Source organism: Strigops habroptila, chromosome 1 (genome assembly GCF_004027225.2).
Source record: "Strigops habroptila isolate Jane chromosome 1, bStrHab1.2.pri, whole genome shotgun sequence".
Classification (NCBI taxonomy): Eukaryota; Metazoa; Chordata; class Aves; order Psittaciformes; family Psittacidae; genus Strigops; species Strigops habroptila.
The window spans coordinates 47,986,400-48,008,041 of record NC_044277.2 but is presented as its reverse complement, the minus strand read 5'-3'; the positions used below and the strand labels follow the sequence as shown (position 1 = coordinate 48,008,041).

The 21,642-nt window shown below is 42.6% G+C and overlaps 1 protein-coding gene across 2 annotated transcripts in view; it reads left to right on the top strand.

Moving 5' to 3' along the window:
• Window positions 1-21,642, top strand: part of CABLES1 (Cdk5 and Abl enzyme substrate 1) — a 70,402-nt gene that overhangs the window by 39,829 nt on the left and 8,931 nt on the right. Inside the window, exons 4-7 of one of the 2 annotated variants that reach the window (XM_030505922.1) lie at window positions 4,467-4,544; window positions 12,804-12,903; window positions 14,389-14,545; window positions 15,326-15,429. In XM_030505922.1, the coding sequence (XP_030361782.1) occupies window positions 4,467-4,544; window positions 12,804-12,903; window positions 14,389-14,545; window positions 15,326-15,429 (439 nt within the window). The remainder of the gene's footprint in view (window positions 1-4,466; window positions 4,545-12,803; window positions 12,904-14,388; window positions 14,546-15,325; window positions 15,430-21,642) is intronic. The other variant, XM_030505930.1, reaches the window with a different exon arrangement.

Sequence of the window (21,642 nt, the reverse complement as noted above, 5' to 3'; positions counted from 1 at the left end):
TCTGTTGACTGCCCTTATTTGTGGCTCTCAACTTGTAAAGTGATGTGTCCTTGTCCTGTGGCACCAACAGCTTTTCCCTTCTCAAGCTCAGGGATGGCACATGCTGAGCAGTGGTGCTCTGGGTCCAGCCTTTGGTGGTCCAGGGGCAAGATGGGACTGGCTGTGGTTAAAATAAGAGTTCAGCAGTTTAGCACAGAACAAAACCACCTATACACAGACCGCATGTTATTAGCTAGTCCTTGTAAAGCTTCCTATTGATGGTTCTGTGCACTGGTTAAACCGGTTTCTTCGGATTTGTAGGACCTGGCTAATTAAAGGAAATTTAGGTTTCCTAGACTGTATTATCAAAAAGCAGTCTTGTTAAATAGCACAAAATAAATTTCCACATTACAAGACAAGGACAAGTCAACCCTAACATACAAATTAGCACAGATAGCCGCCAGTGTGTGGTTTCACCCACATTACTCAGCAGGTTTGTTGGTGGCATCTTCCATAAGCTGTGAAGCAGCTTTCCTATCCAGCAGAAAAAGGCCACCAAAAGAGCAACCTGAGCCAGCTGAACAAACAATACATGGTGAGAATGGGACAAGAAGATTTCTAGAGTCATCCTGTATAGCAGATACAAAAGCAGTAAAACAATGCTCCTTTCCCACCCCCATACCATTGCTTTCTCAGTTTTTTTGTTAGTATACAGATCTAAGCCAAGGCCAGACAGCATCCATAGGCTATGAAAGGTCTTTTTTGCTGCTCTTTTCATTGTGGAAATGCACACACATGCGCTCTAAGAGGCTGACTATTCTCAGAATCCTCACAGTTCATAATTACTCTCAGCCACCTTCCAATACCCTCATCTTGAACTTGGGAGACTTGAAAATGATAGCTGCTACCCAGACAGCATCCATGGTTTGTGTGTTCACCTTTGCATGCAGGGTAGCAAAGCCCTGGTAGTCAGGTGTCATCTATCAGGTGTGAGAAAAGAGGCTACAGTATTTCACAGGTAAATGGTACATATCATGTGTATCCCATTGCCTGATCTCAACCCTTTGGTGAAACACAATCAAACCTAGAGAGATGCTAAAGAAAACAGACATTCTTCTTCTTCAAGTCAAGTGGATTACTGATTCTCTCAAGAGCCTTGTGCTCACTAAGGTTTTGTAGTTTCATAGCATACACCCCATTAAGGAAATTAGAAGATGAGCTTTTACAGTCTCAGACAGTTGGACATTGTCAGAGTTCTCTTGCAAAGTAATGGTTGCTCTGAACCATAGTAATTACTACAACTTCTTGGTGAAATGTGAGAATCAGAGAATGAAAACCTTTCATGAAGTAATTTTAAACATCTGGGTGGCACAATGGCAGTCGGGGCACATAAACCCACTCTGACTCGAGCTGCTTCTGATGTCTCATTCAGAGCTACACAGGATCGTAGACGCCCTTTGTTGAAGAGCTGAAATCCAGGAAAATGCTTTTCCCCCATAAAAAATGATTTGGTTTTCCTGAACACCAGTGGGCTTCTGCCACACCTTCTTCTCCAAAGCATGCTTTGTGACAAGTTTCTGGACCTTCTGCCCCAGCAAACCATTGCAGGCCCTCAGGATTTGTTTTCTGTGTGTATCATCAGACCTCTAAATAAAACGCTATTTTATCCCTCGGTGATGAGCTTCCGACCACTGCCTTCTCGACTTCTTTTCCAGTCCAGCTCCTAAGGCTGTTTTGCATCAGCCCCCATCAGCAGCTCTGGAGATGAGGTTTTGTGTCATCCTGGCAGTGGAGGCCATGGGCTTCTCTCCCACTCTCTCTGGGAGATCTGTATGTAGAGGGGGTCCCCCAGTTTATGGAAAGAGAGACAATACTTGGATCCCAAGGGAAAGAAGTCTGAAAAAAACTAGAGGCTGGGCTGGTGCTTCTTGTTTCCTTTCTGGTCTGATTTCTTCTGATACACACAGCAAGTTTTCTGTTGTCTCTGCTTGTGCACATGGAAGCAGAGTATTCTCTTTAAGTATTAAGAGTTGGAGGGTTTTTTAGGGAGTTGTAGGGCATTGGCAGAAGAGCTGTATTTCCAGAAGGACCCAGAAGGAGTGGGGGAAATAAGCTTAGTGGGTACCGTGGTTTTCCGAATTCAAAGATACTTTCTGATGTCAGCCTCGAAGTCTGTGCCAAGTTTCATACATCAGCAAACAAGGCTTCCAGGGAACAAGCAAGCTGTTGTGAGTAGCCAGCCATTCAGCAGTAAACAGTGGCAAGCACAAAATTAATCACATGCCAGGTTTTTTCGCTTGTGGGTTGCCTTTCTCAAATGTTAAAAATTATTTCCCCCCCGTTCTATAACTTACTGCTGCACCATGAGACCATCTTACAAGATCTGAGATATTTACAGTAGGTAAGTGGTGTTACAGCATTCAGACAAACAACGAAATCATACTTCTGCTGCTGCAGGAGAACTTGATGCTGTATGCATGTTTATTATTAGAAATCCTCCTTTATTAAAGGGTAAATTCCCCTTTGCTTTTAAGCATGCTTCAAGGAAGAAGATAGGATTGCTATAACAGAATGATCCAGGAGAAAGAAAATTGATCATTCTGCATTTTTCCAAGCATTACATGCAGCAGCTCTCTAGGGGTTCTAAATCTTTTCCAAGAACGATGACTAAGCTGGTCCCTTAAGGAAATAGTGTTTTAATTACAGCGTAACTAGTACAAGATTTATAGGTGCATATGGTGGTTTTCAGATAGTAAAGAACAAAATAGCTTGCTAGGGTTTGTTGTCTAACTTTGACCAGTATAGGACAAAGGATGAAGAATTGGGCTGATATCCTCACATACAAATGTGTGGCACACAATGTCAGAAAAATCAACGTTGGAGAGCAGAGCAAGGAACTGCAATAGCTCTGACAACCAGCATAGCAGTATGTTCTAGCATTTGGTCCACATGTGAAGGTTTTTAGAAACATAAAATATCAGTAAATTGTGACACCACTCACATTAGAAGGTGGCACAAATGGCCATCACTGTGTGTTAGAGGAATTTGAGGGGTGCAGCCTGTTGGCCAACTTTAGAGGGAAGGGCCTTTTCAGTGCACCCTGTACAATTGTACAGCTGTTGGTGTCCTGAAGGTAATAAGGAAAGAGGGTATATTTATAAACGATCAGTTATTTATTAGCATTTTATATCTTACATCTTGATCAAGCTTCTTGCCAATCTGCATCTCCCAAGACTATAATAATATAGCTATTGGCAGCCCATGCGGTTTTATGAAAGGTTGTTCTTCAGTCAAGGTGGTTTTGATGTTGCTTAATGATACGTCAGAGCTTGATGGCTAAAGGTAGTAGTGTAGCTGTAAGACAGATAGGTTGCTCTAAGGTATTTGATTTCATGCTATACAGTGACTTTGCAGATGATGTAGAGATTTGGAGACTGATTAAAAATACAAGGCATGTGTTGGAACAGTGGCCTGGATTCTGAGATAATCTCTGTGCAGGCAGATGATAGTGTATGATTTCATGTAGCCAAATCTTGAACTGCTTGCCTATAAGGAATGAAGACAAGCTATGCTTACAGGAGGAGGGATTCAACACTAACAATGACTGAGATAAACATGGCACTGGAGGAGAAGGGGCCGGGAGCTGTAGGATCAGTCACGCAACATCATAACCAAGAGGGCTAGTGTGATCATTGAGCGCAGGGGCTGGCAGGTCATCAGGGCTACACATTGGTCTTAAAGTAAGACTGAAAGATGCAACGTTCATCTCTGTCATCTGTGCAACTGCTGAGGCTAGTGATGCCGCCCAGAGACCAAGAAGGGTGATGGGCAAAAGCTGGAGAAGGCTCCTGGAGGAACCTAGAAAACAGTAAAAGGATCTGAAAGCTTATAATAATAGTAAACTTTGACTTAAGCCATGAATCAGGCTATTTCAGGAACAGGAAGCTGAAAATCAAAGGAGTCCTTTGGTTTAGCCGAGAAAGGTCACGACCAGGTGCTGGAAATTCTCTTCCAATAAAAGCAGACTCCAAGTCAACCACAGAGTGGTGGTGTGTATCACAGGTGGTTGGTGGTGTGTATCTCCTGAGTTGCTGTATTTGTTTAGTTTCAGATGTAGTGGTGAGTTGTGAGAATGACTTTGTGCTTCTCTGGGTGGACTTCTGTCACTAGGACTCCTTTCACTAGAAAAACATCTATCCTAGGTTCCAAGTAATGTATTCAAGATAGTCTTTCTAGAAAGCTTGTAGAGGGGATGGAACTGCGCTGCTCATTCACTTTGTAAAGTATGGCACAGGCTTCAGCACTTCTGTAAAGACTCAGTAGCACAATACCCTACTTGTGAGATAAAAAAGAGGAGGGAGTAATGATCCGTCATGGAAGCTTTATGATTATGAACTCCTCAATGGTAACATCTGTTGCTTTGCTTATTGTGCTGGGATTTTTTAGATTTTGGTCTTTGATTTCTTTTATTTTCTTTTATATTTTAGAATAGTCCTTATCAGCAGCAGAAGATCCTTCTGTAGCATATTTTCAGTGCTGCCGTATCGAGACTGTACCCAAGTCGGGTATGTATATTTATATGTGTACTACATAGTCTTTCTGGGCCTGCATGTAGACCTGATAACGGACAACAGCATGATGGAGGCTATTGCTTTTACATATCTGCTCTGAGAAGAGATAAATGCACTTGGATATATTTGCCTTGTGGAACATTACTAGGTTAAAACTACAGCTCTCCGTCCCCAGTTTATTTATATGTGTTGTGATGTCTTTGATTGTTAAACTTGAAAAAACTACTCCTCTGAAATCAATGTTCTTGAAAAATGCGATGTTTTTATTTTGTCTTTTGACTTCACTCATCTTTGACAAAACAAGTACTCTAGACAGCACATCTTTTATAAGCAGTCTTAGATTTCTTATTGTCCCACGCAAATGTGGTGCTGTGGTATCTAGATTTCCAGAACTACAGAGAAATATTTGGATTTAAACGTAATACCTTTTCATTGTACATTTGGCCATTGGTCAGACTGTTCAGTCACTGAAAACAGATTGTTTTGGCCATAACACCATGCAGGTTCTTTTGGCCATATTACCACGCAGGTTCTTAGCTGGTGTAAGCAACATCCGTGGAGCTGCCTTGTAACCCTCAACTAGACCTCTGATAGAAAGACTGTTCAGATTGAAGGCTGAGAAGACTTTTTCCTCTTACACTGAAACTACAGAAATAGAAGAAACTGGATTTGACTGGGAGATGATGCCTGCCAGGCTCTGGGGCACAGCTTGCTGGGTGCCTTCAGAGGCGCAGTGCAAAGCTGGGACAGAGCTGCTTGTGCATCACTAATTCAAAACAAAGGGAGATTATTTTTAATGCAGAAATGAAAGGAGGCACCTTTGTAGGAGAGTTGACTTGTTCTTCTGTCACTTAAAGTAAATTTTTTCTCTTTAATTAAACTGGGATGACTCATCAGGCAAATTCTTGACAGACTGGCGGCTTTGTTCGCGCTCCTTGGGTATATTGTCATTCATTTATGGTCATTGCCCTGTGGAAATTGCCTCTTTATTGAAAACTGAATATATTTTGAAATGCTGATGACTAGTTATACCTTCTGAATTACAGTAATGAGCCCAGCTGCAAACCTAAATATTATTTCAGCATGTAGTATCTTGTACCATGTTCGCACAGCAAGAGGGCATGGGACAAGAAAGTAGCAAGTGCCAGTACAAAACAATCAGGCCCTGTTCCCTTTGCTAAAAAACCCCAAGATTAAAAAAAATTCCCTCTGTCTTCCTTCCAGAACATCAGAGGAAGAGAGAAACAACTCAATGGCACCTCTTTCTAGGAACAGCTGGTGCAAAGAACAGATGAGGCAGTATAGCATAAACTGTAGCCAGTCTGTTCAGGCTGCACAGCACTTGTTTACTTCATTGCACATTTTGGATGTGTAGTAGGAATGGGGAGAGACACTGGTACCCTTTTGAAGTTCTGTAGTGACAGCATCCTTTAGCTTTGCTTTCTCTGAACCTCTGGATTGCCGATGTCTGTCCCTGGGCAAGGTATCCTGACTGGTTTATGTTCTGCAAACATTACTGAATGGTTTACAAACGTAAATCAATGCAGGGAACCATGGGCACATCTGCAATGAGACTGGGGTGAGCCCTGGCAGGGTCAGGAGAGCGGGGTGAACGTGCATGCAGGGGGGACTGTTCCATGTGAGAGGAGCACATGGTGGAGCTGCCGCTGCTTCTCCAGCTCTGCTCTGACTCATGGGCACTGCGGCCAGCAAGAAGATGTACAAGCACAGCTGTGTTTCGGGGGGGCTGCCAGTCCCCGTTACATTGTAGGCAGCACAGAAGAGCTCTACTGTATCGATGCTGGCAGCTAAGCTGCACTAACAGATTCATTTTAAAAACGTGTCTGAAAGGCAGTTCCTGCCATCACAGCTGAACTCTATGTACTTGGCTGGGGTGGATGGGGCTGCATCACCCCCTACCAACAAGGTGCAAGCAATGTACTCCAGGCTGCAGCCCTTGCTTGCCCACCCTCCGCGCTGAGGTCAAGCTACAATAGCAAGAATCCTCTCCCAGACTGTGTTTATAATTGCGTGTACAAATACAAATGGAGGTCTGAGGGGTGGGAGGAGGAGAGCTGTAGGAATACATGAGAGGATGAAGTTTGCGCTATCCCCTAGAATATGTTTCCCAAATCCCCCTCCCGGGCAGCCTCACCAGAGTGTGGCTGGCAGCAGGCTTGTGAAGGGAAATGTACTCCAGAGTGATAGGTTTTGCTATTGTGGTTTTAAAAGGCCAATCTGGTGGTACTTGCTAGGACTGAGAATGAAGGACACCATGTTCCAGGGGAATTACTTTCTCTAGTTTTTTTTGTTATGCAGAAGAGAAATGGAAAGCACAAAGCAGTGAGTGACATGGTGGGGAGGAGAAAAGTCATGAACAGAAGTAATCACTAGAATTTTCTGTTCTCAAAATGTTGTCTGTACCTTATATCTGATGGAAACCTAGTGCTTTAGCTTATAGTGCTTTTGTGTGAGGGGAAAAGGGAGAATTAAAACTGAATTGACAGAGGCTTTGAGATGTCTTGCCTCCTGCTGGAGTCACTGAGAGGCAGGTACTTCTGTGGATCTGGGCTATAAATTCTCTCTAGGTCTGGCTATGTTAAGATTGCTTGCTTCTTTGCTGGTGAAGACAGGCACAGCTTCACCTGTTTCCATGGCCAAGAGTAGGGTAATGGACAGGACCAGAGCTTGCTTTTCTTCCCTCATCTAGACCAGCAGAGCAGCCGTGAGAGCAGACATAGCCACATGAAAGCCATGTAAGGAAGGCTATACTGGAAGTCAGGAGCTGAAAGAGGCACTGAGCATCTTGCCTGCTGCCTTCCCTTGGCCCCCAGCATCCTGCAGTGTTACAGCCCAAAGTCATTAGACCCTACACAGGGAGCAGTTAGATGGGTTTATAGTTCCGTTGTGTTGTTGGGTTTTTCCTTTGGCACACATCATTATTGTTCACAATTAAAAGACATGTTTTTGAAAAGGGACTGTTTAGGCTTGGTTTTGTTAATTCACAGATTAAAATCATACCTATTCTGATGGTATTTTATTTTGTGGTATTGTAAGAATCTTTTAAGAGCTTCCAGTCCTGCCCAGAAGATGAATCTAGAGGACCTGGGGGAGGAGGAAAGCTGGTGGACTTGCAGTGACTGGCTGCCATTGGGGCTGGAGGTGGTGAACAACGGGACAGCAAATCCAGAGCATCAGATAGTGCATGTTCTTATAAAACTGGCCAATTCACCTCATCTTTTCTTCTTCATGTCATTGAATTCATTAAGTGGTTAGAAGCTTACCTGCAGCAGGAATAGTGCTGAATATTGCTGTCTTGACAAGAACATAGGTATTCATCTGACTAAACTTGCCTCCAGTTAAGGGAAATAATACAATGTAAGTAATCAAATGGATTGAAGCCCAGGAAATGGACCATTCTTCTGAACTAAAGTAGCAAATTGTTAGATAAAAAAGAATACGCGTCCTTCTCAGAAATGCTACAAACCAGCTTCATCTACTTTCTAAAGATAAATCACTGCTGAATTTAACTTTGAATTTAACTAAGTGCTGGCCAGAACACTAATGAGTTCAATGATGCTGAGAGCGAGAAATTTTCAATACCATCACTCCAAATAATATGTAGCCACAACGATCAATGAGTCTCGACACCAGGTATTCCCAATGGGCTTCGTTATTATCTAAACTCTGAAATCTTTGTTCATCTTCAGTGTTTAAACTGGGTAAGAAAATCATATGCAAAATGAGGCAAAAAGAAGCATTTAGGTGAGGTTGTCTCACACTGCACCCCTGCCATCAGTTATTTGGCAGCTCAGGTAACAAGTATTGCAGTGAGCGTGGAAAACAGGGGAATATTTACAGGAGAAATCTAAATGGCCGTAGGGGTGGTAGCAATAAGCGCACAGCAAAGCAGAATACGCTGTTAGGTCCTTAGATTTCTTACCAGGTTCCTTGCTATTCTTCCCCAGTGGAATTTTTGTATGCGAGGCAGTTTTGATTAAGTCATTAATCTCGAGTGCCTTTCCTCAGCTTTTATCATTCCATAGGCCTGGGGAAGAATAGCTATCAGGGTTTAGCTGATAATAGGGAAACTAAAATATCCCTGCTTCTCTTTTCCTTTGCCCATTTTCCCTGCTTCTCCTAAATTGAACAAATAACCAAGTGCATATTAACTTTATAGAAAGGGACATAAATCCATTTTTCCTTTTTTTTTCCCACAACAGGACATTTCAAAAGTAATCATCTCGTGTGTGAATTTTATAGAGCCCACCATTGCTCATTTTTGTGAGTTTCCCTGTTCCATTAGATTGAAATGAAGCAATGAGTCTCCAAAACCTAATAGGTTTAAATTTTGAACTTTTACTCTGTGTTGGGCAAAACATCAGGTCCGGAGCTGACATGCTGACAACTGAATACGTTTGGAGAGAGAAAAATGATACTGGCCTGTTAAAGCCATCGTTCCGGGGATTTTTCGACCTCCTCTCCCTGTAAATTGCCACTGGAGTTGTTGTTGTAGCAATACTAATGGCATATTTACAGGAGAAATCTAAATGGCTATAGGGGTGCTAGCAGTAAGCACACAGCAAAGCAGAATACCCTGCTAGGTCCTTAGATTTGTTACCAAATTCCTTGCTATTCTTCCCCTGTGGAATTTTTGTGTATCATTAGGATCTGATAGCCTTGGTCGATTAAAGCAGGCAGTCTTAGGCAGCAGGAGATCCACTGCTGGACTGGCTGGCAGGATGTCTTTTCCAAAGCTGTCCTTGTCCTTGTCTCTACAGAGACAGTCAATAGAAGTTGTTTACAGTCACGGGTAAGAACAGTATCTTTTCTTGATGTCTCATGAACTACTTTTGCTTTTAGAATAAACCTTAACAGTCAGGAATCGCTATGCATAAAATACAGGCACAAAAGGTTTACATCTCTAAATAATTATCAGATTCCATCTTGCGATAAGCAGAAGGCTATTTCATGTACCTTAAAATCTATTTAATACTTAATGGACTCCTAAATTATTCACAAGTTAAAGTGTTCAACTGTTGCTGTCTTTTAAAGAGCAAGTGCCCAGCAGGAGTCTTGCATAGGGCTTTGTAGATCACGTCAAAGCGTAACGTTTGATTCAGTAAAGAAATGTTATACTTCCAAAGGTAATAGCACCCAATTTCTATTCTGTTAATCCTGGCCTGGCTAATAAAAGGCACAGTGAGATTTCCTATTTTGATTCTTATCTCCCTGTTCAGTAAAGCTTTTCACTGTGCCACAACAAATTTGGGATCCCAAGTCACCTGGTACTGTTGCAGTAAAATCTGTGAACTCTGTTAGATGGAGAAATTTCCTTTTTTTTCTGCAGTCCTGGATAACTGAAACAACATGTTTATTTTTGAGTGTAATTTATAACACTGCTCAGCTTTCTCGAAATGGTATGCGCGGGTAGAACATCCAGAGCTTGGTGTAAATCAAGGTAACTCCCCAAACTTTGTCAGAAACTGGGACCTAGTGTTTTGCCTCCTAAGGAGATGTCATCCCTGATCTCCTAAGTTCCTCAAGCTTTCCCTGCTCAAATGAAGTTCAGGTAGTAGGATTAAGTTCTCATGATTTATTTTTGCTTTTTGGTGTCTGCTTGAATCCCTCGAAAACTTTGTTAAAAAGCACTTTTGGAAAATAAAACAGGAAAATCAAAAATGAGGAAGAGGATACTTTTTGTCGTTTAAAAGCCTCTTTGGCAAGGACCGTCTTTCCTTCTCTGCGTTTTGTAAGCAGCTTTTACTACTGGATATTGGTTTGTGCAGTTCCTCAATCCCCTTGGTAACCTAATTAACTTAAACACAGTGAAAGCTTGATTTCTTTTTTTACATGAATTGCCTATCCTCCGCACGCTTCTGGCCTGTGGGGCCCACTGACAGTGGTGCCATGCCATGTGTCCTGAAGAACAACTTGGTGGCAGTGGTTGGCAGCACTGGTACCCAGATAACCGTCCTGACTGCTCCCCAGGAGCAACTTGTCCGTTTGGAGAGAGCAAAGTGGAGGCATCCCCCAGGTCTTTCCTAGTTGCTCTTGGGATTTTGGGGATGTGGGATGGAAGTAGCAGTGCTGGGGCTCCCTCAGCAGCAGGGTGGCAGCCCTTGGGCTTGGGTCTTCCAGCAAGAGCCTTGCTGAGGCATTCGTGAGCTTTTTGTCTCTAATAGAAGGGAGGGAAAAAAGATCAAAACTTGTCCTACAAAAACGTGACTAGCTTGGTGTTGATCGTAGTGACAGGGAACTCAGAAAGGATACAGTAAAGTCACCTAGTAATCTCTTATTAGGTGTTCACTGAGATCTTTTATCAGTGAGAGGAGGATGTGTATAAGCTAGAATGAGCCTTTCCTTTTATACACCAGGAAGAAACTGCACATTGTTTAGTACTGATTTTCCTCAAGAGAAGGAGTTTAATTCTCCGTTTTACGGGCAGGTTTCTCTCCAAACTGTAACATTTTATTACTCTGTTTTACAACACAAGCAGTCATATACTACCTACAGATACAGAGCATACGCAGAGGAAGGAAAGACCCTGAGGAGCCCTTGCAAAACACCTAGGATGAGGGAGAATGACTGCTGTGTTGTTTCACAGGGCCCTGAAACATCAGAAAGATGGGAAAATGGAGGCATTAATGTCCATCGATCTTCAGCTAATGCCGAGGAATCATTCCCATGTGTGCTCACATGTGCCAGCTCACCCTGCTCCCAGAGCAGTGATTCAGTCCCAGGAGATGCTCTTTTGTTTTTTAAAGCTGCTGTGCTGACTCTTCAAAGGGTGCCAGATTTTCTTTTGATGAGTCACAGAGTTGTCTATCCTTGTCTGTTAATTGCATGGGGAAATTTCCCTGTGACTTGTTGCCAGAGTCATAACGGCATCACTGCTTACTCTGTGTCCATAAGCTTTTGAGTGGAAGGAAACTAAATTGTTGTGTTATTATTTCAGTTAATTTAGATAATTTGTTTTCATTTTGGGGCTTGGGGGTTGTGTGTTTGTTTTGTAGATAAGACCTGCTGAAGTGGTTACTATGTGACATTTGTCTCTATGAGAAATAGTTCCTTTGAGCATGTTCTGCACAAGAACGGAGAGGCTAATCCCATGCCTCTGATAGAGGGTTATTTTTGTGTAATTATTTGTCCAGCTCCTCAGTAACATGATATCAGGAAACAGGAATGATAATGTAACACTGTGCTAAGTGAACCCCAATCAAGAAACTAAGAGGACTTTGTTGGGATTAGAAACTTGATATAGTCCTTTCCTTTGTCACAGGAGTATGTTTTCCAGCAGATAGATGTGTTGGATTTTTCCAGCAGTGAGGTACATGATTTATTGGGGACTCACCAATTGCTATGTTTCAGAGAAATGAAATGAGTGACAGGCTGGAAGTGCAGAGGCACACTATGAGACAGGCCGTCCCTGCAGCTGGATGAAGAGCCTGCAGGGCTTCTCCCTGCCTCAGTGTCAGCATCTCTTCCACGCAGTTTTTTAACCACGTACTTGGACCTCAACAGAAATCAGACAGGAAAATATTGTGAGATAAATACTTTGGAGTTGTATACTGTCACTTGCAGAGCACAGGTTTGCTCATAGTCTTTCTTGCCTTCACTCACATTTTGATCTTGAGGTTGTATCATGAGATACAACTTTGTTGTCTTGGTCATATCATTTGCTTCCAAGACTAAGGTGCCAAGTGGGTCAGTCCTTCTTAAGTAGATCCCAAAGTTTCCATCCCAGGCAATAAAGTGCTGCGTTTCTTCTGCTGGCGGGTCACAGGGCTTTGGACACTCTCCTGCACCCAGAGGAGCAGGAATCGCTCCCGGAGGCTTTCATGGGCAATTACCTCTGTCCAGTAGAGTAGGGGGATGTGGGTATGTACTCTGGGAGTGTCCATCTGCTGGATACGTGGCAATCAAGTGTTCAGTCTCTATTGTTGGATCTCACCTGAAGTGTGTATGACTTCACTTCGTTCCCAATGCCAGGTTCTGTCAGAGGCACCCAGCAGTGGGCAACCTTGATCTGCACCATAGGTGGGGTAAGAAATGCAGCCTGGAACAAAGTGGGGGGGTTTCTCTATAATGTATGTAATGTAACAGGTGTTTCCCGTAGGAGAAGGTGTCTGGTCTGTGCTTTGCATTGGCACGTTTGGATTAATGCTGCTACCTTATTTCAGCGTTGGGTGGTGGAAGGTGAACAAGGCATGTGTATTAAGAGCTTTTTCTGCTCTGGTTTCTGTTTCCCAGGGATATGAAGCTGGATGGTGGACGCCAGTGCCATTCTACTGGAGTGTGTCTGAAAGAGATAATTGGTCTTGAAGGTGTGGAGCTTGGAGCGGATGGGAAGGTGGGGATGCTTCATATCCTGCTCCATTAGATTTTATGTAATAAGGGAGAAAATAGCTTAACTAATAACAGGCACAAATATAAACCTAAGTTATAACATGCAGTGTAACACAGTAGTTAAAGCACAGTATGTGCAAACTGTAAATAAGCTTAGCAGAAATTCAGGACAACTGCCCAAGCTGTCAATGCGAACAACTCTGTCTCCTTGAAGAAATTTGCCTCTGGCAACATCTGAGTCTGTAAAGCATACTGAATTTTGTAGCCTTCCCCTGGCTCTAGCAGGAGGTATCACTGCAGAGTATGTTGTCAGAGGCTTGAAAATAATTTCTGGTGAGAGTTGTAAGCTGCAATTTTGTTTGCTCTCAATTTTATTTAATAAAATAACTTTAGCTTAAAGTATATTTTTCATAAGAGCAGGAAGACAGTAGTACAATCTAATGAGTATTTAAAAATCCAGTAGTTCATTCACTTGAATAGAATAAGCAATTGTGAATCTTTAAGGAAAATGATCCATTTAAAACAACTCATAAGTGAAAACATTTTTTGCTGAAAGCCTGACTTACTTTTTATAGTTCAGTTTACCCAGTCTGCTGTCATATGTGGATTTAGAGGCCCTTGATCAATGCTGCTACACATGGTGCGCTCACCTAACCAGGTGTCAGGCCAGACCACAGGCTGTAAATTCCTGAGGACAATCTATCTGCTTATAAATGAATGAAAGCTCACATGTTTTATTTGATACCTGTTCTGACCTCATCATAAACCAGTCCAGAGCCTGAGACTCATTTTTTTTCTTCAAATAATGTTATTTTTGGAAAACAAGCCTACGAGAAGCAAAGCATAGCCCATTCCTGGCCAGGGGTACAGGCAGAGAATCAGTATGCTCTAAAAATAATTTTGTCACAAGTTCTTCATTCACACTTAGTCCATGTTGAGAGGTAGTAAATGATCTCCCGCAACCGTTGCTATAAACTGGAGCTCACTTACGACACCAGTAAGACTCTGCCAGGCAAAATACTGAAGGAGAAAAATACCAGAGAAAGTGCTTAAGTTTAGCAGCATTCACTTGATTTGCCTCTGGCACATCTGTGCTGAGGGACCCATATAGATGATGCTATTTCAGTAAAGAAGCAGCTGAAATCTGCTACAGAGAAGGCTCACAGAAAACACCCAACCAAACAGACATGTTTTTAAATCTGACCCTTGAGTAGGATTTTGTAAATCTAGTGTATTAGAGCTTGTGTGTGTGTGTGGTTTTGTTGAAGAATTAATGCCTTTGCAAATGCTTTTTTTTGCATGGACAAACTGACTGCACTGAAGCAAATGTAGGCGACTGGTGTTTATTCATGTATGCCTAACTACTAAATCCAGAAAATCCTCTGCTAATTTGGCTTCCCTTGCTTCTGATTGGGATGCACCAGAGGCATCCTGCTGTGGCTGAGCTGGGCTAAGAGTAACTGTCTGTCCGTTCTGACTTTCTTTTTAGACGGTTTCTTACACACAATTCCTGTTTCCCACCAATGCTCTGGGAACTCGGAGAAACACGATAGACTCCACCTCGTCCTTCTCCCAATTTCGCAATGCAAGCCATCGTAGCCTTTCTTTGGCAAGAGCTAACAGCACCCAGGGGAGCATTGATGCAGGTAATGTCTCAAGAAGCTTGTTTTAATATCGTTGGGTACCCTGGTGATAGGCAGCTATTGTGGAGGATGGACATATATTTTAACCCTTTTTACTTGCTTAAATTAAACAAAATACAGGCTCATTTGTTGGGTGAAATGCAGCTCATTCCCTGGTTGTTTAGCAAAGCTGGCTTACAGATGATGGAAGGTTAAGTAAACAAGACTGCTGGTCATATTGACGCTTGATGACATTGAGCGTGCCTCCTCCTGTCGCCGGCATTGTTTGTTCCTCATGCATCAGGCTCATCATTACCTTCCTTTGCTATGGAAAATTTACAGTGGCAACACGGTAGCTGAAAGTGTGAATCATACTTATGACCTTTATTAGGCTGGGAAGGGCTGTGTTTACAAAACGGGGCACAAAACATAAGCCAAAGCACTGTATGCTTGAGATATTTTGGCATGTTAAATGAAACAAAGCAAAACATCTGCATAAACAGATGAAAACTTGTTGCCAGGAATAAAAGTCATTGTGATGCTTTATATAGTTTTGCAGTTCTCTGAGCTCTAAATTCACATTTACAAGGTAATTCATAAGCTGTAGGTCCTCTATGTCTCTGCAAATTCTATTAGTGATGAAAAACTTTGAGTTTTCAAGATTTAGGGTAACTTTCTGACTCTCAAAAATCTTGCATGAAGATCATCTTGTGCATTATCTATGAAGTCATTTGCCGCTTCTGTTAAGTCCAGAGATTTCTTGATGTAATGAATTCCTTTCTTATATTTACCATTGTTTTATAGGTAGCGACCTGGGAGACTTTGTTGAATATGACCCAAATCTTTTAGATGATCCCCAGTGGCCATGTGGCAAACATAAGCGGGTTTTAATATTTCCTTCCTATATGGTAAGTGATACGTAAAATTAGGTGTAGCATAGATAAATTTCGGTGACAATATTTTGAAGGCTGAGGTTACATTTGGCCGTATTTTAAGAAGATTATTATTATTTTTAATCTACTAATAACAGCTGTTTGGAATGCTTTGTTCTAAATGACAGTTACTTACCAAGACATGTAAAAACAAACTCGTGGAGGTATTACAAAAGTAAACGCTTGTATTACCACTGTATTTCATAAATGCTGTAGATGAAAGGCTTGTTAGAACAATGTGTTCATTCTCTCACGTCCAGAGGAAAATTTATACTTCCTCTAATTGGCATCTATTACAAAATAGGAGGATGCCCATTAGGGTTTTTCTGAAGTCATGAAGTTGCATTGTGTTTTGATGCTTATCCTTCACTCCTCGGAACAGCACTTTGGTGTCTAGTAGAGCCTTTGTTTCCCAGGTATTTGTTTCACCATGGGATAGTTCTTCCTTTAATTGCAGCAATTGTGAGCAGAGCCTGTGTATTTTTCATTATATCCAAACCTGTAACAATACAGGCACGTAACTGTTCCTTGGTCTGTCCTCCAGCTCAATGGTTTCTGTGGTGAGAGACTTCTGTAGGCTTTTTTTGGTTGCACCAAGTCTGTAGACTTTGGTGTGCTATTTTGGCAGGACTGTTGCAAGATGCAGTGCCGTCATATGCATGTGAGCGTGTATCTGTCTGAATTATACATCCAAAGTAGTAGTAGACAGCAGGGAAAAGCATTTTTTTTCCCACAGTGGTGACCTAGTACTCTTATCTATATACAGATAGGGTAGGATTTGAAACACTGAACTCTAAAATGTCATCCATGTCCTCACCTAACTTCGAATAGAAGATACTGTTTAAGAAACTGCTACTGTATGTAAAGATACAGTCTTTGTAGATTCTCTTCTGCCCCCCCCCCGCCTGGTCTTTATTTGATAATGGGGCTCTTGGGTGCTACTTCTTCAAAATAAATGGATTTTAAGTGTTTCATGCAGATTGAAGCTTACTTCCTTGCGGGCAGGAGTGTTCTGCCTGTTGCACAGAGAGGCTGAATTGAGCTCTGAGGTTGTGTTTGTGCTGAGTTTTCAAATGGGGAGTCCAGTATGTTGTCTGCTTACTTTCAGCCAGTTGGCAAGTCACTTTTTGGCTGCCAACCCACAAACTTCCAGCCTTTTATGGCAACTACATCTGGGTGGGAAAATATTTGTTTTGATATGGTTGTTGTCATGGACAGGGAACTGTCTTCCCTCAGAGAGAAAGACATTGTTAACCAGCATACAAAGTGAACATAGCTTTAGTGGTCATGGTTGTGTTTCAAACCTTCCCCAGGCAGCAAATGTCACCAGGCAATCTTGAGTCCTGTAGGATCATCTGAGAACTTTGATCTCTTTTCAGGTTGGTGTTGAGAGGGATATGGTTGGGTGAGTCAAAATAGGGCAGCCGGGATAGCATCCTGCAGGGGAGGTTTCCACCCAGGAGTGAGTGTTCAATGCCTCTCTTTTCCATATGCTGGTTAACCACAGCATCTTGAGGTCCATATTTGTACTTTTATTGCAAAAAGGACCTGACTGGGGATTTCCACTGTGACAGAGGTATGATTAGATACTTTAAAGGTGAAAAATGGGCTTCAAGGGCAATTGTTAACATCACTGTTATCAACAATATAGCTGAATTGACAGGGTTCTCCCAGCTTTTTCATTTTCTCTAGGGGTTAGTTACTACTTATGCCTTATTTGACATTTTGGGTATTTTTGCCTGAATTTGCCTTTTGGCCATCACTTCTTCATCACTGCCTGAGGGTTTTGCAGCACTCTCATCTCCCTTTCTGAAGTCAGGCACTGATATGTGAAAGGGCTGAAGGATGTTAAGTGCTGTGTTTCTTTTGTTGGTAGGAATCACAGGCACGTGCCAAGAGCTCTCCTATTGAAGGATTTTGCCTGCCCCAGGTTGAAGCAGCACAGCTGAAATGCCATGCAGGAGCTGCACGGCTTTGTAAGAAACCAGAGAGTGGGTGGTTGTTCTTCAGTGCTCTGCTGAGATTTCTCAAGGTGCTGGTGCTTCCTTCAGCTGAGAGAAGGGAGAAAAGGTGGTGCCAGTGTGTCCTGGGAACTTGCAGGTTAAATAGGATTTTGCAACTTGGGCTGTGGGTATGGAGGGCTTGTGCAATGAGCTAGTGAACATAGGGTTATATTGGCTGTGTAGGAGACTTTACTCGCATCCATCTTAGGCTTTCCTGACTCAGCTGGTATTCCCCCTCCCTGCAGTTCCAATCAATGTGAACAGGAGCATAATAGGCTGCAATTTCAAGTAATTTTCTTCCCCAAATATAAAAATCAGCAATTAAAGCAAATTGCAGTCTGAGGCCAGTGAGAAACCTGTATTTTTTTCCTGACCGAGCACAGCCATCACGGTAGTGACGGAGCTCTGCCAAATGACCACGGAGCTGTAGAGCTGCTGTACACAGATTGAAACCAATGTCTGGTCCTGAGCAGAATATAGCTCATAATATAATAGTAATTGCTGCCTCTTGCAAGTGCTGGAGCAGCTGAGAGCAGCTCTGATGTCAGCACCAAACATTTTGTTGTGTACAGAGAGCTGCAGCTTGTAATTAAAGTTTCGTTACTTGGCCAGCATTTAGCATTAATGCTTGGCAGCTGCAAGCTTGTAGATGTTCCATGCCCCCTCCTCCTTATGGATATCAGAGCAATTTAATGGGGGGAAGGTGTGCGAGAGGAATGTGAACGCATGGCGATGTGGATGAGTGAGGCTGGAAGCTGGGCTGCAGCATGCAGGGTATGTTATGCTCCTGGGATATTATGCTATATGCTATGCTGTAGAGCTATATGCTGTGACTGTGGGATAGAGCTACATGCTCCTGGGGTATTACTTCTGGGAGCCTGGCTTGTGCTTTGCAGGCCAACATTTCTCTGCTGATAGAACTCTGTTAAGGTCTGTGTGAATGCTGCATCAGTAAACACTGCAGGCTTTACCCCGAGGCAGGGATATATAAGATGGGCAGGATGTGTGGTCTGGCTTGGATTTTACTCTGAAATGTGTGCAGTTAACACTCAACATACAGTTCCGTCCATTTTTGAGGAGCCCATAATCGTCAGTGACATGGACTTTATGGTCCTGTAATTTTACTGAGCTGAATTAGTCCTGACTTGCAGAGGATTTTTAACTGTAAGTCAGTCCTCTGTTTCCTCCTTGAAGATGGCTGTGGAGAAGGAGAAGTGCTTTTGATTTGGTCTTTTTTTCTGCAGAGAAGTTCCTGGCTTGAAAGGATGTATACTTCCCTGTCGCTTTGCTAAGACAAACACGCTGTCTGGGTGATTCTGAAAAAGCATCTTCAGTACTTTACCAGCACAAACTCTGTGTCTTCTGTTTACTGTATTAGTAGTATTTAAATTCTGGTCTGTCCTCGAGAAATTGCTTTGCTTTATGTTGTCTTTGTAGGAGAGTCTACAATCTCTGCCACAGTATAAACAGTAAGAGGTAGGTAGAAAAATTTCATGCTGGGGGGCAGAGGGAAGAGGGAAACATCATGTCATGGTTAACAGATGTCTTCCTGGCTGATACCACTGAACCAGGAATTCTTGCACATTCTTAAATCTCTCTAGAACAGGAACTTTATCTACCAGACACAGCAGTAATTTCTTTGCTAGAGCCTCATGTTGACTAGCATACATCCAGACTCGTCAGTGCCTCCCCGGCCTCCCTGTGTTCTTGCCAGCAGAAAGAAAACTCCTTCCGTGCAGGAGAAAACTCACTCTACAACAGGCATGATGCTGACCCTGCACTCTGGCTTCTGTTGGTAAAGCAGAAACACAGGACTGTATTAGTTGGCTGCTGTGCACTGCCAAAACTTCCAGCGAAAGAAGAAAAGCCTGGATCAGTAGCATCTTGACTTTGAGTGACCCTTCTGTAATAAGATCCCTGCTATATCCATCTATCCATGCCTAAGGGGTGCACTTGGAAATTGGTTTGAGTACTTCACTATAATTTCACTATATTGGTTTAAATATGTCAAAATAAACTGACATCTCTACCCCACTAATCAAAAAAGCTTGTAGCAAAAGTCTGCAGTGCTCTTACAGCTCTTGTCAGCCTGCATTTGCCAGGTACTGCACTAGTGTCAAGCACAGCCAGGCTGTGTTATTACAGCTTAGTTTTTCAGTGTGATTTTAAAATTAGAACTGCTTGCTGCCCTGGCTGTTCAGCCTAACAAAAGCTCTGCATGATGATACAGCGTATTCGGGCTCTTGCTCCCCTGTTCTGTCTTTCACAGGCAGCATCAAGGTCAGGAGTACTCAGCTACAGACAGTGTCCTTCAGTGCCGTCACCCTATTCTTTGAGCTGCTTCCGTAGTTGTAAATTAAGCATCTCCAAATTGCATTTTTATCAGCTGCTGACCTTGTACCTGAAAGTCTCACAGAGCAGAGGATTGCAGTGGTGGTGTATAGTTATATTTAAACTCTGTGCTCTATGCATTTGATGCTAGATTTGGCTGAGACTCCAATAAACAACTGTTTTGTAACAATGACACTCTGCATTAATTGAGAATGATTCCAGTGTGTTAATTGCATAAAATAAACTGGTGCCCTTCCATGTACTTTAATTCAAAGAGGCAGTTTTGAGATTCTAAAATTCAAAATCTTTCCGTTTATGAGCCTTGAATGTTAATAACTATCTAACAACAGAAACATCTTTAGGTTCCCCTTTCCTTTTCTTCTTGTTGTGGTTCTTTTTACTTTAATTATGCATAAGGAGTCACTCCAGTTTTCCATCACTGTTTTAAGCTCTATCAGGATTTTCCATGTATATGCATCTTCAGCCATAAGTATATGAAGTTGGTTGCTGACAGTCCATAGGTACATTACTGGTCACCTGTGGTATGTAGGCAGTGCACAGTCATTGACTTCTTTTCATTTGTTATATGGTTGAGAATTTACCATTGACCTACTGAAAGTCTGTTAAAGGCATCAGTCCCCTGTCTGCTCTCTGTGAAGTAGATTTATCAGGGGTACACAGTAATGACAGCTGAAGAGAGCCTATCTTATATCTTCCATTTTATTCACCTATTTTATTCTCATTTTATCCTTCTTAAGCAGGAGATAGGGGCATCCAAGGCTAGATCATCTTTTATTGATAGCGTGCCAAAATAGGATTTATTTTCAACAATATTTCATCTTGCCAGTCCTTCCAACCATTTCAGGCATCCTCCCTCCTCCCATATTTATGAAACTATATATACAGCTTTCCTGTGAGAAAGCAGCTGCTTGAAAATGCTTGTGGATAACACACAAACTAACCTCCAAGTTCAAAACTGCCAGCCATGCAAAAAGTGTGCAGAGTACAGATTCCAGCCAAAGCATTCATCAAGTTGTCCAGGCATCTGTCAGCTACCATATATCAAGGCTTTCATTTGTCTTGTGCAACTTCCATCGGCAAACTAAAATATACACATACAGATTTGTATACAGAGAACATGAACAGAGCTCAGGAAGGAGTATTGCTGAATATTGAAGTGAAATGCATTTTGTGCAAATAAGCTGTGAGAAACAAGACAGATGTTTCTGGATGACAGAAGTTACAAACATTCAAGATTGGAGTATGAGAGAGACAGTTTAGTAGTTCCTAGTGCCTTGCTTGTGTGCCTGACAGCTCTGGGAGTGCAGAGTGCCTGCCTGGGAGGGAATAACATTATGTGTAAGAAAGCAAGTTTGTATAGAAAAAAGCTATGCTCCTTTTAGGGAAATATTTGCAAACCCTTCATAAAATTTGGGGCATCAGTGTTGGAAGGGTGCTCCTACATGGGCAATACCAGCATTGTTCCAGACAGACAAAAATCCATGTTGTTAACAGTCATGACTTCTCCTCAACGTGTCAGCTTTGGTTGGGACTCATGGGCAGCTCAAGCACCATGAAATGGCCTAAAACAGAGAAGAGAAGCGTAAATGCTGAGCAGAGAGCAGGCAGCAAAAGATGCTGTTAGGTCAGAGCCCTCCCATGTCAGGTCCCAGCTGGTCCTTGTGGGTCACTGGGCCACCCCAGAAGTTTCCTCCGCTCCATCCCTCATGGGCAGGGGTAGCACTGGGGGGTGGCTGCCCAGTGCCGAGCTGTTTGTGCGGTGCAGGAGTAGGGTCAGGGACTGGGATTTCTATGTAGCCTTGTGAGTACTGTGCCCCAGCCATGGTGTGACAGT